Below are 16001 nucleotides of genomic sequence, written 5' to 3'. Positions count from 1 at the left end.
AAGAAGAGATATAAACATGGGTGTGTAGTAAACATGTGGTATGTATGAAATGCATGAACGTGTTGGCAAAGGGTATAAAAATGCCTGTATGTATAAACAGCGGTATGTTATAAAACATGTGGTATGTATAAACATGTGTTGTTGATTATGTATGAAACATGCGGATGTATAAAAACATGCGGTAATGTATAAAATGCGGTATGTATGAAACATGTGGTATATGTATAAAACATGTGGTTGTATAAACATGTGGTATGTATGAAACATGCGGTTGTATAACATGGGTATTATAAAAATGCGGTATGTATAAAACATTGCGGTATGTATAAAACATGCGGTTGTATAAAGAGATGTCGGGATGTATAAAACATGTGTCGATACACATGGTAAAATCGTGTATTAAACATGTGGTATTGTTATAACAATTCGTATAAACATGTGGTATGATATGTGATAAGGAGACATGTGTGTATGTATACACACAATGCCCGGTATGTATACTATAAAACATGTGTGTATGTATGTATAAAACAAGGTGGTATGGTATGAAACAGATGCGGTATGTATAAACATTTCATGCGGTATGCTATGGAAACATGCGGTAATGTATAAAACATCTGTGGTATCGTATGAACATGCGTTATGTATGAACTGCAATTAATAAAACATGTGGTATGTATGAAACTGCGTATGTGGTATGTAATGGAAACATGGCGGTATGTATAAAACGTGTGGTATGTATAAAACATGCGGTAAATTGTATAGAAACATGTGGTATGTATGAAACATGTGGTATGGTATGAAAACATGTGTAGTAGAACATGCGGTATGTAAAACACTGTATGTATAAAACATGGGTATGTATGAAACATGCGGTAGTAAAACATGTGGATGTATGAACATGCGGTAGTATAAACATGTGGTATGTATGAAAACATGTGATGTATGAACATGTGGTATGTATAAAACAGCTGGTATGTATAAAACATGTGGTATGTATAAAACTGTGGTATGTATAAACATGTGGTATGTTGAAACATGTGGTATGTATGAAACATGTGGTATGTATAAAACATGGTGGTAGTGTAATGAAACATGCGGATGTATAAAACATGTGTATGTATGAAACATCGCGGTATGTTAAAACATTGGTATGTATGAACATGCGGTTAAATGTATAAAACATGTGTTTGTATGAAACATGTGGTATGTATGAAACAGGCGGTATGTATAGAAACATGTGGTTATGTATTAAACATGCGGTATGTTATGAAACATGTGTTATGTATAAAAATGAGGTATGTAAAACCATGTGGTATGTATGAACATGCGGTATGTATAAACAATGTGTTATGTATGAAACATGTGGTATGTCAAGAAAGCAGGCGGTATGTATAAAACATGTGGTATGTATGAAACACGTATGTATGAAACATGAGTATGTATGAAACATGCGGTATGTATAAAACATGTGGTATGTATAAACATGCGGTATGTATAAACATGTGGTATGTATGAAACATGAGGTATGTATAAAACATGTGTTATGTATAAAACATGTGTTATGTATGAAACATGCAGTATGTATGTCTAAACAATGTTGGTACTGTATAAAACATGTGGTATGTAACATGAAATGTGGTATGTATGAAAACATGCGGTATGTATAAAACATGTGGTATGTATAAAACATGTGGTATGTATGAAACATGTGGTAATGTTGAAACATGTGTATGTATAAAATGTGGTATGTATAAAACATGTGGTATATGGTATTAAAAATGTGTATGTATGAACATGCGGTATGTATAAACATGTGGTATGTATGAAACATGCTGGTATGTATAAAACATGTGGTAGTATGAACATGCAGTATTAATAAAACATGGTGGTATGTATAAACAGGCGGTATGTAATAAAAACATGTGGTATGTATAAAACGGCGATATGTATGAACATGTGGTATGTAATAAAACATGTGGAATGTATGAAACATGTGTGGTATGTATGAACCATGCGGTATGTATGAAACATGTGGTATGTATGAACATGCAGTTTGTATAAAACAGGCGATATGTATGAAACAGGCGGGTATGTATGAAACATGTGGTATGTATGAAACATGGGTATGTATAAAACATGTGTATGTATAAACATGTGGTATGAATGAACATGTGGTATGTATATAAACAGGCGATATGTATGAAACATGCAGTATGTATAAAACATGTGTATGTATGAAACATGTGGTACATGTATAAAACATGTGGTATGTATGAAACATGTCGATATGTATAAAACATGTGGTATGTATGGAAACAGGCGATATGTATGAAACATGTGGTTATGTATGAAACAGGCGGTATGTATGAAACAGGCGGTATGTAGAAATGCGGTATGTATAAAACATGTGGTATGTATTTGAAACAGGCGATATGTATGAAACATGTGGTAGGTATAAACATGCAGTATGTATGAAACAGGCGATTGTATGAAACATGTGGTATGTATGAAACAGGCGGTATGTATGAAACAGGCGTAATGTATGAAATATGTGGTATGTATAAAACATGCGTATGTATGAAACAGGCGTATGTATGAAATATGTGGTATGTATAAAACATGCGGTATGTATGAAACAGGCGGTATGTATGAAACATGTTGGTATGTATAAAACATGTGGTATGTATGAAACAGCGGTATGTATGAAACATGTGGTATGTATGAAACATGCGGTTATGTATAAAACATGTGGTATGTATGAAACAGGCGATATGTATGAACATGTGGTATGTATGAAACATGCGGTATGTATGAAACATGTGGTAGGTATAAAACACCCAAATACACTAAAGAATGGACCTCTACTCAAAACGGCCCTGGTGGTCCATAGACGAGTCTAATATTAGTTTTTAAAATAATTGCTTAAAAAATAGACACCTTCATAAACGTTGCAGTGGGTAAGTCTTGTGGAGTGGTTTTGTTAAATGTTTTTGTTCATTTTTATGAACATTCCTCGACTGTCTGAGAACAAATTGGTGTAATCTTATCACAGTGCTTAACCACAGCGCAGATCTCAGGCACCAGTAGTGTGTATGTGTGTGTGCATGTGCCGCGCGTGTGGTGTGTGTGTGTGTGCGTGTGTGTGGGCTGTGTGTGTGCGTGCCGTGTGTGTGTGTGTGTGTGTGTGTGTGTGTGTGTGTGTGTGTGTGTGTTGTGTGTGTGTGTGTGTGGTGTGTGCGCGCGCTCGTGTGTGGGTATGTTGTGTGTGCGTGCCAGTGTGTGTGGTGTGTGTGTGTGTGTGTGCGTGCCAGTGTGTGTGTGTGTGTGCGTGCCAGTGTGTGTGTATGTGTGTGTGTGCGCGTGCGTGTGTATGTGAGTGCAGTGTGTGTGTGTGCCAGTGTGGTGTGTAAGCCTTCTCACCAGGCGTGTTGTGTAGCCAGCGTCTCTCAGGTAGGGGTTTCCGCCAGCAGCACACAAGGCAGAGTCACCTGCTGCTCCTTGATCACATTCAGCACCCCGGACTGTGGCCAATCACCGGGGACACTGTAAATATCATAAAAACAAGTGGCTGTTTGTTTCCAGGGACCAGGGGCTCTCCTGCTCTCTCCATGCCTGCCCAGGGCTACCTCCATTGGGCACTTCCCAGTTGCCTCCCTGCTTTACCACATGCTCTCTTCCATATGGTTTCCACATCTCCCACTGTGAGGCTTAGGGAACGCATGGTTGCTATAAATACTGACGTATTTATACTCTCTCCCTAGGCATCAATGTAAAGGGCTCACATACACCAAAACACACACACACACACTTGGTCTAGATGACATCATACATACTGTATGTGTGTGAATGTGCAGCGATTTTGAACACGTTCACACGGTCATCTGGGGACAGAAAACAGTTGACAAGGTGTTGGCCAGGAGAACATGACCAACATGAAGATAATCTGACCATAAAACTGACCACCCAACCGTATCCAGTAAACACATGTGACCATCCTCATTGATATGAACTGACATCCTGAGTGGAAAGATATGAAAATGCCAACATGAACCCTGACCACCTGACTTGACCAGGAAAACTGGCCTAGGCCTAAATACTCTTTCTGAGCCCAGAACATACGGTACCGATAGAACGCCCCTGTGTGCTGGGGCGGCAGGTAGCTAGTGGTTAGAGTGTCGGAGCGGCAGGTAGCCTAGTGGTTAGAGTGTCGGGGCGGCAGGTAGCCTAGTGGTTAGAGTGTAGGGGCGCAGGTAGCTAGTGGTTAGAGTGTAGAGGCGGCAGGTAGCCTAGTGGTTAGAGTGTAGGGGGGCAGGTAGCTAGTGGTTAGAGTGTAGGGGCGGCAGGTAGCCTAGTGGTTAGAGTGTAGGGGCGGCAGGTAGCCTAGTGTTTAGAGTGTAGGGGCGGCAGGTAGCCTAGTGGTTAAGAGTGTAGGGGCAGCAGGTAGCCTAGTGGTTAGAGTGTAGGGGCGGCAGGTAGCCTAGTTTAGAGTGTAGGGGCGGCAGGTAGCCTAGTGGTTAGAGTGTAGGGGCGGCAGGTAAGCCTAGTGGTAGAGTGTAGGGGCGGCAGGTAGCCTAGTGGTTAGAGTGTAGGGGCGGCAAGGTAGCCTAGTGGTTAGAGTGTAGGGCCAGTAAACCGAAAGGATGCTTGGATAGAATCCCTAAGCTGACAAGGTAAGAATATGTCATTCTGTCCCTGACACAAGGCAGTTAACCCACTGTTCCCTGGTCGGTGTATTGTAAATAAGAATTTGTTCTTGCTGACTTACCTAGTTAAATAAAGATAAACATTCTATGCTCGAGTAGACACTCAGGGTTAATGAATACATTACATCTCTTATCCTCTGGCTATCTGTCACTCAAGGCCTGTAACACACAGCCGTCAGTTAGAGTCCTGCTTCTCCACTCTGAGACTGGAAGGGAGTGTGGCATGACAAGCCTGAGGATTCCTGCCTGAGAGGATCCAGCATGAGGAAAGACAGAGATTAACAAGATGGTTGCCAGATTGTAAAAGGAACCCCTTTTATGTTCACACATAACATAAAGATGGACTGACTGACTGACTTGCTGTTAACTGACTACAGGAGGAGATAAGGTCTGCCTGATGTAATGTGGTTCTAGCCAGCTGCTGAGCTAACAGACGATATGAGGGAGAGAAAGAGAGACAGAGAGAGAGAGAGCGAGAGAGAGGGAGTGAGAAGAGAGAGAGATACGGAGAGAGATACGGAGAAATAACGGAGAGAGATACAGAAGAGAGAGGGAGAGAGAGAGAGAGAGAGAGAGAGAGAGAGAGAGAGAGAGAGAGAGAGAGATACAGAGAGAGGAAGTTGTGTTGGGTGAAAAATATACAACAATATAAAATCCATGTACACAAACAACAAGTGTGCGGTTAAAATTACCGAAAAATACACACATTTCTTTCCACAGGGCCATGGGGTGAGACAGAGATGCAGCTTGAGCCCCACCCTCTTCAACATATATATCAACGAATTGGAGAGGGCACCTAGAACAGTCTGCAGCACCCGGCATCACCCTACTAGAATCTGAAGTCAAATGTCTACTATTTGCTGATGATCTGGTGCTTCTGTCCCCAACCAAGCCAGGACTACAGCAGCACCTAGATCTTCTGCACAGACTCTGTCAGACTTGGGCCCTGACAGTAAATCTCAGTAAGAAAAAATAATGGTGTTCCAAAAAGGTCCAGTTGCCAGGACCACAAATACATATTCCATCTAGACACTGTTGCCCTAGAGCACACAAAAAATGATACAAACCTTGACCTAAACATCAAAGCCACATGTGACTTCCAGAAAGCTGTGAACGATCTGAGACAAGGCAAGAAAGGCCTTCTACGCCATCAAAAGGAACATAAAATTCAACATACCGATGAGGATCTGGCTAAAAATTCTTCAATCAGTTATAGAACCCATTGCCCTTTATGGTTGTGAGGTCTGGGGTCCGCTCACCAACCAATAATTCAAAAAATGGGACAAACACCAAATTGAGACTGCGTGCAGAATTCTGCAAAAATATCCTCAGTGTACAACGTAAAACACCAAATAATCCATGCAGAGCAGAATTATGACGATACCCGCTAATGATCAAAATCCAGAAAAGAGCCATTCAATTCTACAACCACCTAAAATGAAGTGATTCCCAAACCTTCCATAACAAAGCCATCACCTACAGAGAGATGAACCTGGAGAAGAGTCCCCTAACCAAGCTGGTCCTGGGGCTCTGTTCACAAACACAAACAGACCCTACAGAGCCCCAGGACAGCAACACAACTAGACCCAACGAAATCATGAGAAAACAAAAAGATAATTACTTGACACATTGGAAACAATTAAGCAAAAAACTGAGCAAACTAGAATGCTATTTGGCACTAAACAGAGAATAAACAGTGGCATAAAATCTGACCATTGTGACTGCCCAAACTTAAGGAAAGCTTTGACTATGTACAGACTCAGTGAGTATAGCCTTGCTATTGAGAGAGGCCGCCATAGGCAGACCTGGCTCTCAAGAGAAGACAGGCTATGTGCACACTGCCCACAAAATGAGGTGGAAACTGAGCTGCACTCCCTACTCTCCTGCCAAATGTACGACCATACTACAGACACATATTTCTCTCAGATTACACAGACCCACAAAGAATTCAAAAACAAATCCAATTTTGATAAACTCCCTATTGGGTGAAATACCACAGTGTGCATCACAGCAGCAAGATTTGTGACCTGTTGCCACAAGAAAATGGCAACCAGTGAAGAACAAACACCATTGTAAATACAACCCATATTTATGTTTATTTATTTTCCCTTTTGTAATTTAACTGTTGGCTCATCATTACAACACTGTATATAGCCATAATATGACTGTGTAACCTTTGTGAGTGTAATGTTTACTGTACATTTTTTATTGTTTATTTCACTTTTGTTCATTATTTATTTCACTTGCTTTGGCAAAGTAAACATATGTTTCCCATGGCAATAAAGCCTTTGAATTGAGAGAGACAGAGACACAGAGAGAACGAGAGAGAGACAGAGAGACAGAAAGAGACAGAGAAAGAGAGAGAGAGGAGAGACGGCAGACAAGTAGACAGAGAGATAGACAGAGAGAGAAGGAGGAGGACCGAGAGAGAGGAGAGAGAGAATGAGAGGAGAGAGAGGAAGTCGAGAAAGTACAGCCCAGATCAGAGAGGAAGAGAGAAGAATGCAAAAGGAAATGAGTCCAGTGAACGACCGAGCGAGTACAACCCACTCAAGATTGAGAGCAGAGACAACACGACGACACTCGAGAGAGAGGAGGAGACCGATGTGACGCATGGTAATGCAGTGGACAATAGGACACACCAGTAAGCGCAGTGAATCTCAAAGAAGTCCCTGTAATAGGTTAGAAGAGGCAAGAGAATCCCAAGAAAGTGCGACGACGAGTGGGAAGACCGAGGCAGAGCGGCCAAGGAGACGGTTAGACAGCTAATGGAGAGTGGAGTTCGATTGCGACGCTGCCAGACGGCCTTTCCGTTCACCCTTCACACTCTGACTGGGCCCAGACTATGACTCGAATGAATCATATGACCTAATACTGAAGAGTATTGAACCCTTTGGAGTTCTTCAGGAAAGACTTTAAAGTTGGATGAGGCGAGTCTCTGCCTCTCTCTACATGCAGTAGGCCAAGGGAACCATTCCATTAAAAATGAGGCTCTATAGGAGGAAAGCCCTGCCTCCAGACTCTTGCTTAGAAATTATTAGGGACAAAGATTAGGATGCGGAGGGCTATGGGAAAACGTGGATTGGCGAAGAGGAGGGAATATGCGGAGTGGACAGCGGAGATAATAAGCGTCACAGAATCAGAATCTAAGAAAGAAGAAAGAGACGTAGGTCAATCGGAGATTACGAGACAGATGAGGAGAGACAAGAGACCAGTATGAGAGAGAGGGCAGTGGAGCCAATCGGGAAAAGGATTACGAGGATTGGAGAGGTAGGGAAGGCGAGAAAAGACGAGCGATAAGCGCCCTGTAATGCTTGTGGATCGGTAGGATGAGAGAGTAGAACTGAGAATGAATACCGATGAAGTGATGAAATGCAGTAACTAGAACGCTTGAAATCAAAGCCCTTGCCTTAACAGAGGAAAGCCAGCTTCGTAGCGGAATGGAGAGGGAGGGTCCGAGCTCAGAGGCACTGGAGTCTATAGATGCACACAGCGGAGGCGACTCAGAGATGAAGTAAGGATTTAGGGAGATGAGGAGCATGAGTCAAAAAAGATTCTTTTGGTTCTAGTCAGGATGGAGTCTACAGCCATTATTTTAAGCACTAACTGAAGTTTATTTTACGTGCTTACCGGCCTAAAGGTGGAAGGTTAGGAGAGCATGATGCAGATAGTCATCTAACCTAGAGAGAAGGAGTAAACAAAAGCATGGCATTAATAATTATTCCATCGTGCATCATTTTGTCACAGAAAGGAAAGTTGCAACTGAATTTTTGCGCAATGTTACGTTTAGATGTAAAAAAATGCTTTGTCCTTGAAACAGTCTTTCTTGATATGTTCGTCAAAGAGAAGAGATCAGGGTATTCAGGAGAGAAAGTAGAGAGAGACTGCCAGTGAGTAAGACGGCCGAGGAAGTCCTCTTCACAGTTTTTATTGGACAGTACCTGAGAGCTGTGACACACCATCAGAAGAAATTAATGTCAGATTCAAACAGGAATGAGATCTTCTCTTGTGTATTCACTTGGCACGTGAAGACGGAACGACACCCCCGACCCCGACGCCCCCTCGAAGGATAATTCCCCCGCTTTGTAATATAATGATTTTTTCCCCCACTCACACTTTCAACCACCGACTAGCACCACGCAGATTGAGACCCCGTGGAGACCCTCCGCTCGCCCTCGCGCCATCCTCGCCTCTCCGCCTCCTTTTCTCTCTCCAGTGTTAGATTTCCTGTGCGCCCCTATTGCTTCCCTCGAGATGATTGCTCAGAGATTTTTTTCTACCCGCCCCGCGATCCGTTCTCGCCCGAGATGTGAGTTCGTTTTTTGTGTCGATTTCTTTTAACGATCTTATACATGTTCTCATTGTTAATCTTGTTTTTTTAAATAGTAGGACGAAAACCCGACTCAGACTAACACGGCGGGTCATGGACCCGTGAAGTGTGATCTGACGGAGCGGCACAAATATTTATAGAAGTATTGATCGACTCCATTGTTGATTGACCTTGCGATCCCCCTAGCCCGCGCCCCCCACATTCCCCCAGTTCTCCCTTCCCATCCTTATCCCTTAGGTCATTTGAACTATGATAACAGAAGACACCGGACCGGGCTTCCCGAGACGTCTTCGTAGCCGACGCTATTGTGTCGGCGGGGCAATTTTGAGGGTCGACGTCGAACCCGTGAGCCGAAAGGATCGAGGAGAGGGAAGGAAGGTGTTTATACCAGAAGAGCACCACAGAGGCGACAGGATATAGACCCACGAGAGAGCACCACCGATCGGACGAGACCCGACAAGGTGTGCCGAGAACAGATTGACAGGGAAAAGAGATAGAAGAAAGATGAGAGGAGAGAGAGACAGAGAGATTAAGAAAGAGGGGCTGCTGGGGCTGTAGGACCGAGCTGGGACAACCTCCCATTGTTTGCTGTTGCGTTGCCACAGTAACCCCAGAGGCGGGGTTTTATGGGCAGGGCACTGTCCTTTTGTCACTAGTGAAGTGGGGCACAGGTTAATATGGGGCAGCTGGATCTGATGGGACCTTTAGCCCAAATAAGAACCGCACGTGACTGTGAGTTCCCCCAAAGACAGTCCTGCATTGCTGCTAATGGGCTTAACAAGGTGCACATTGTAAACAAAACACACATAACATTTAGAAGCATGCACACACCACACACACCACACTCACATACACTCACACATACTGTAATACTGTACATACCTGCCGCGCAGTATGACAGGGTTGTGATACATGCATTGGCGATTTCAAGCAGGAGGAGTGCCTTTCATAAATAAACTACACACACATATACACGTTCAAACACACATATACACGTTTTCACACACACATATCAAATCAAATCAAAATTATTAGTCACATTCACATGGTTAGCAGATGTTAATGCGAGTGTAGCGAAATGCTTGTGCTTCTAGTCCGACAATGCAGTAATAACCAACAGTAATCTAACCTAACATTCCACACTACTACTTACACACACACACAAGTGTAAAGGGATAAGAATATGTACATAAAGATATTGAATGAGTGGTGGTACAGAACGGCATGGCAGATGCAGTTGATGTAATAGTACGGGTATAATACAATGATGATGAGTACTGTAGGGTATGTAAACATAAAGTGCATAGTTTAAAGTGGCTAGTGATACATGTATTACATAAAGATGGCAAGATGCAGTAGATGATATTATAGAGTACATATATACATATGAGATGGGTAATGTAGGGTATTAAACATTGTATTAAGTGGCATTGCTTTAAAGTGGCTAGTGGTACATTTTTACATAATTTTCCATCAATTCCATTTTTAAAGTGGCTGGAGTTTGAGTCTAGTATTGTTGGCTAGGCCGTCCTAAATGTTAGTGGGTGCTGTTAAAGTCTGATGGCCTTGAGATAAGAAGCTGTTTTCAGTTTCTCGGTCCCTGCTTTGAATGCACCTGTACTGACCTCGCCTTCTGGATGATAGCGGGTTTGTGAACAGGCCAGTGGCTTGGTGGTTGTTGTCCTGATGATCTTTATGGCCTTCCTGTTTGACATCGGTGTGGTGTAGGTGTCTCTGGAGGCAGGTAGGTTTGCCCCTGGTGATGCGTTGCTGCAGGACCTCACTACCCTCTGAGAGCCTTACGGTGTGGGCGAGCAGTTGCCGTACCAAGGCCGGTGATACAGCCCGACAGGATGCTCCTCGATGTGCATCTCGTAGAAGTTTGTGAGTGCTTTTGGTGACAAGCCGAATTTCTTCCAGGGCCGAGGTTGAAGAGGCGGCTGCTGCGCCTTCTTCACAACGCAATCTGTTCTGTGTGGGTGGACCAATTCAGTTTGTCCGTGATGTGTACACCGAGGAACTTTAAAACTTTCCACCTTCTCCCTACTGACCCGTCGATGTGGATAGGGGGGTGCTCCCTCTGCTGTTTCCTGAGTCCACAATCATCTCCTTTGTTTTTTGACGTTGAGTATGAGGTTATTTTCCTGACCACCACACTCCGAGGGCCCTCACCTCCTCCCTGTAGGCCGTCTCGTCGTTGTTGGTAATCAAGCCTACCCACTGTTGGTATGCATCCGCAAACTTGATGATGAGTTGGAGCGTGCATGGCCACGCAGTCGTGGGTGAACAGGAGTACAGGAGAGGGCTCAGAGAACGCACCTGTGGGGCCCCAGTGTTGAGGATCAGCGGGTGGGAGATGTTGTTACCTACCCTCACCCACCTGGGGGCGGCCCTTTCAGGAAGTCCAGGACCCAGTTGTCACAGGCGGGGTCGAGACCCAGGGTCTCGAAGCTTGATGACGAGTTTGGAGGGTACTATGGTGTTAAATGCTGAGCTGTAATCGATGAACAGCATCTCACATGGGTATTCCTCTTGTCCAGATGGGTTAGGGCAGTGTGCATGTGGTTGCGATTGCGGTCGTCTGTGGACCTGTTGGCGGGTAAGCAAATTGGAGTGGGTCTAGGGTGTCCGGTAGGGTGGAGGTGAGTATGGTCCTTGGACTAGTCTCTCAAAGCACTTCATGATGACGGAGTGAGTGCTACGGGGTAGCGGTAGTCGTTTAGCTCAGTTACCTTAGCTTTCTTTGGGAACAGGAACAATGGTGGCCCTCTTGAAGCATGTGGGAACAGCAGACTGGAATATAGGATTGATTGAATATGTCCGTAAACACACCAGCCAGCTGGTCTCGCGATGCTCTGAGGACCGGCTGGGAATGCCGTCTGGGGCCTGCCAGCCTTGCGAGGGTTAACACGTTTAAATGTTTTACTCACCTTCGGCTGCAGTGAAGGAGAGCCCGCAGGTTTGGTGGGGGCCGTGTCAGTGGCACTGTATTGTCCTCAAAGCGGGCAAAAAAAGTTGTTTAGCCTGCTCTGGGAGCAAGACACTCCTTGTCCTCGACGGGTGCTGGTTTTCTTTTGTTAATCCGTGATGACTGTAGACCCTGCCACATACCTCTTGTGGTCTGAGCTGTTGAATTTCGACTCGATTTTGTCTCTGTACTGAGACTTAGCCTGTTGATTGCCTTGCGGGAGATAGCTACACTGTTCGTATGTTCGTCATGCTTGCGGTCATCGCTTGACCTGCGTTAAAAGCATGGTTCGCGCTTTCAGTTTTCACGCGAATGCTGCCGTCAATCCACGGTTTCTGGTTGGAATGTTTTTATCGTTGCGTGGGGTACGATCATCGGTATTATGCACTTCCTAATGAATCTGCGCTTCACCGAATCAGCATATCGTCAATATATTGTTGTTGACGCTGATGCGGAACACTATTCCAAATCCGCGTGATCAAGCAGTCTTGAAGCGTGGATTCAGATTGGTCGGAACCAGCGTTGAACAACCTTAGCGCGAGCTTTGTGTTTGAGTTTCTGTTTGTAGGCTGGACAAACAATAAATGGAGTCGTGGTCAGCTCTTGCCGGAAAGGGGGGCGGGGGAGGCCTTATAAGCGTCGCGAAATTAGTATAACAATGGTCTAGTGTTTTTCCACCCTGGTAGCACAATTCGATATGCTGATAGAATTTAGGAGATTGTTGTTTTTAGAATTAGCCTTGTTAAAATCCCAACGTACGATGAATGCAGCCTTCAGGGTGTGTGGTTTCCAGTTTACAAAGAGTCAAGATAAAGTTCCGTTCAGGGCAATCGATGTGTCTTGCTTTTGGGGGGAATGTATACGGCTGTGTATATATTGACGAGAATTCCCTTGGTAGATAATGCGGTCGACTTTGATTGTGAGGATTCTAGATCAGTGAACAGAACGACTTGAGTTCTTGTGTGTTTGTTATGATGATCACCCACTTTCTCGTTAATCATAAGGCTATAACCCCCGCCCCTCTTCTTACCGGAAAGATGTTTGTTTCTGTCGGGCAGCGATGCATGAAGGAAACCAGCTGGCTGCACCGACTCCGTTAGCGGTCCCTTGAGTATCAACGCCGAATGTTTCCTGTGAAGGCAGAGCACGTTGCGCATATCCGTTATGAATGTGCTGTCTCCTGATTCTACATCGGTGTTCGGATTTTCATCCAAGCCTTTATTGTCAAGAGTACGTAGTGACCAATCTGGCGTTAGTAGTTTATGTTTAGGGAGTGGAGCGGCCGAATGTGCCACCTACCTCCGCCCAGAGCGCCCCATTCATAGAGCGTGAACCAAATCATTGGAGAGAACCGCTCACGTTATCCCTTTCTTCTTCCGACCAGGCGTCCCCTAGGGTCTTGCCGGTCTGTGATATCATTGATTCCATTGTATTGGGTGGAAGGCAGAACACTGGATCCGTTTCGGGAAAGTCATATTCCTGGTAGGAACGATGATGAGTTGACGTTAATCGTATATTCAGTAGTTCCTCCCGACTGTATGTAATGAAACCTAAGATTACCCGGGGTACCGATGTAAGAAATAACACGTAAAAAAACAAAATACTGCATATTTTCCAAGGAACACGATGCGAGGCGGCCATCTCTTTTCGGCGCCGGAAGTGACAAATATACATATACACGTTTCACACACACATATACACGTTTTCACACACACATACACACGTTTTCACACACACATACACACATTTTCATACACACATACAATGCAGGACTGTCTTTGGGGGAACTCACAGTACATATACACGTTTTCACACACACATACACACATTTTCATACACACATACACACATTTACAGTCACATGCAATCCAAAGAAGTGTGTGGGCTTTGACAGGGCTGGGCTTTGAAGTTAGAAACCAAACTCTGAACTCAACAATCTCCACTATGGATACTGCTCAGCCATATCGGTGTCTCTCCCACTTTAGTGAAATACAAATATATAGGATTGCGTGCATACCATGGATCCCTTAAAGACTGCAGAGGACCTGCTGTTCTTACTCAATGTCAAGATGACTCAAAGTCAAGGTATTTCAATGTGTTATGAGGCTTGGTGATACTGTAACCGATATATAAATGTACAGCACCAGTCAAAAGTTTGGACACACCTAATCATTCCAGGGTTTTTCTTTATTTTTAATATGTTCTACATTGTAGAATAACAGTGAAGACATCAGAACTATGAAATAACACATATGGAATCATGTAGTAACCAAAAAAGTGTTAAACAAATCAAAATATATTTTATATTTGAGATTCATCAAAGTAGCCACTCTTTGCCTTGATGACAGCTTTGCACTCTTGGCATTCTCTCAACCAGCTTCATGAGGTAGTCACCTGGAATGCATTTCAATTAACAGGTGTGCCTTGTTTAAAGTTCGATTGTGGAATTTCTTTCCTTCTTAATGCATTTGAGCCAATCAGTTGTGTTGTGACCAGTGGTGTAAAGTACTTAAATAAAAATATTTTTAAGTCCTACTTAAGTAGTTTTTTGGGGGGTATCAGTACTTTACTTTACTATTTATATTTTTGACAACTTTTACTTTTACTCCATTACATTCCTAAGGAAAATAATGTACCTTTTGCTTGTTACATTTTCCCTGACACCCAAAAGTACTCGTTACATTGTGAATGCTTAGCAGGACAGGACAATTGTCTAATTCACGCACTTATCAAGAGAACATCCCTGGTCATCCCTACTGCCTCTGATCTGGCAGACTCACTAAACACAAATGCTTCGTTTGTGAATTTTGTCTGACTGCTGAACTGTACCCCTGGCTATCTGTACATTTAAAAAAACAAGAACATTGTGTTGTCTGGTTTGCTTAATATAAGAAATGTTAAATGATTTATACTTTTACTTTTGATACTTAAGTACCTTTAAAACCAAATACTTTTAGACTTTTACTCAAGTAGTATTTTACTGGGTCACTTTTACTTGAGTCATTTTCTTTTAAGGTATCTTTACTTTTACTTTTTTAATGTATCTTTACTTTTATCTTTACTTGTTTGTTTTTTTAAGTATGAAAATTTGGTACTTTTTCCACCACTGGTTGTGACAAGGTAGGCGTGGTATACAGAACATAGCCCTATTTCGTAACAGACCAAGTCCATATTATGGCAAGAATAGCTCAAATAAGCAAAGATATAAGACAGTCCATCATTACTTTAAGACATGAAGATCAGTCAATCGGAAAATTTCAAGAACTTCTTCAAGTGCAATCGCAAAAACCATCAAACCCTATGATGAAACTGTCTCTCATGAGGACCGCCACAGGAAAGTAAGACCCAGAGTTACCTCTGCTGCAGAAGATAAGTTCATTAGATTTACCAGCCTCAAAAATAGGCCATTATCTGCACCTCAGATTGCAGCACAAATTCTTCACAGAGTTCAAATAACAGACACATCTCAACATCAACTGTTCAGAGCAGACTGTTAATCAGGCCTTCATTTTTTTATTTATTTATTTATTTATCCGTTATTTTACCAGGTAAGTTGACTGAGAACACGTTCTCATTTGCAGCAACGACCTGGGGAATAGTTACAGGGGAGAGGAGGGGGATGAATGAGCCAATTGTAAACTGGGGATTATTAGGTGACCGTGATGGTTGAGGGCCAGATTGGGAATTTAGCCAGGACACCGGGGTTAACACCCCTACTCTTACAACAAGTGCCATGGGATCTTTAATGACCTCAGAGAGTCAGGACACCCGTTTAACGTCCCATCCGAAAGACGGCACCCTACACAGAGCAGTGTCCCCAATCACTGCCCTGGGGCATTGGGATCTTTGTTTAGACCAGAGGAAAGAGTGCCTCCTACTGGCCCTCCAARACCACTTCCAGCAGCATCTGGTCTCCCATCCAGGGATTGACCAGGACCAACCCTGCTTAGCTTCATAAGCAAGCCAGCAGTGGTATGCAGGGTGGTATGCTGCTGGC

The 16001-nt window shown here is 43.5% G+C and overlaps 1 protein-coding gene across 1 annotated transcript in view; it reads right to left on the bottom strand.

Annotated features, from left to right (window-relative positions):
- hmcn1 (hemicentin 1) overlaps positions 1-16001 on the bottom strand; it is a 277402-nt gene that overhangs the window by 133760 nt on the left and 127641 nt on the right. The window contains 3 exon segments of the mRNA XM_070447449.1: positions 3424-3464; positions 3466-3520; positions 3523-3546. Of these exon segments, the coding sequence (XP_070303550.1) occupies positions 3424-3464; positions 3466-3520; positions 3523-3546 (120 nt within the window).

This window comes from Salvelinus sp. IW2-2015, linkage group LG16 (genome assembly GCF_002910315.2).
Source record: "Salvelinus sp. IW2-2015 linkage group LG16, ASM291031v2, whole genome shotgun sequence".
In the NCBI taxonomy this organism is placed as follows: Eukaryota; Metazoa; Chordata; class Actinopteri; order Salmoniformes; family Salmonidae; genus Salvelinus; species Salvelinus sp. IW2-2015.
The sequence above is the reverse complement of the archived record's forward strand: the minus strand, read 5'-3'. Positions and strand labels throughout refer to the sequence as shown.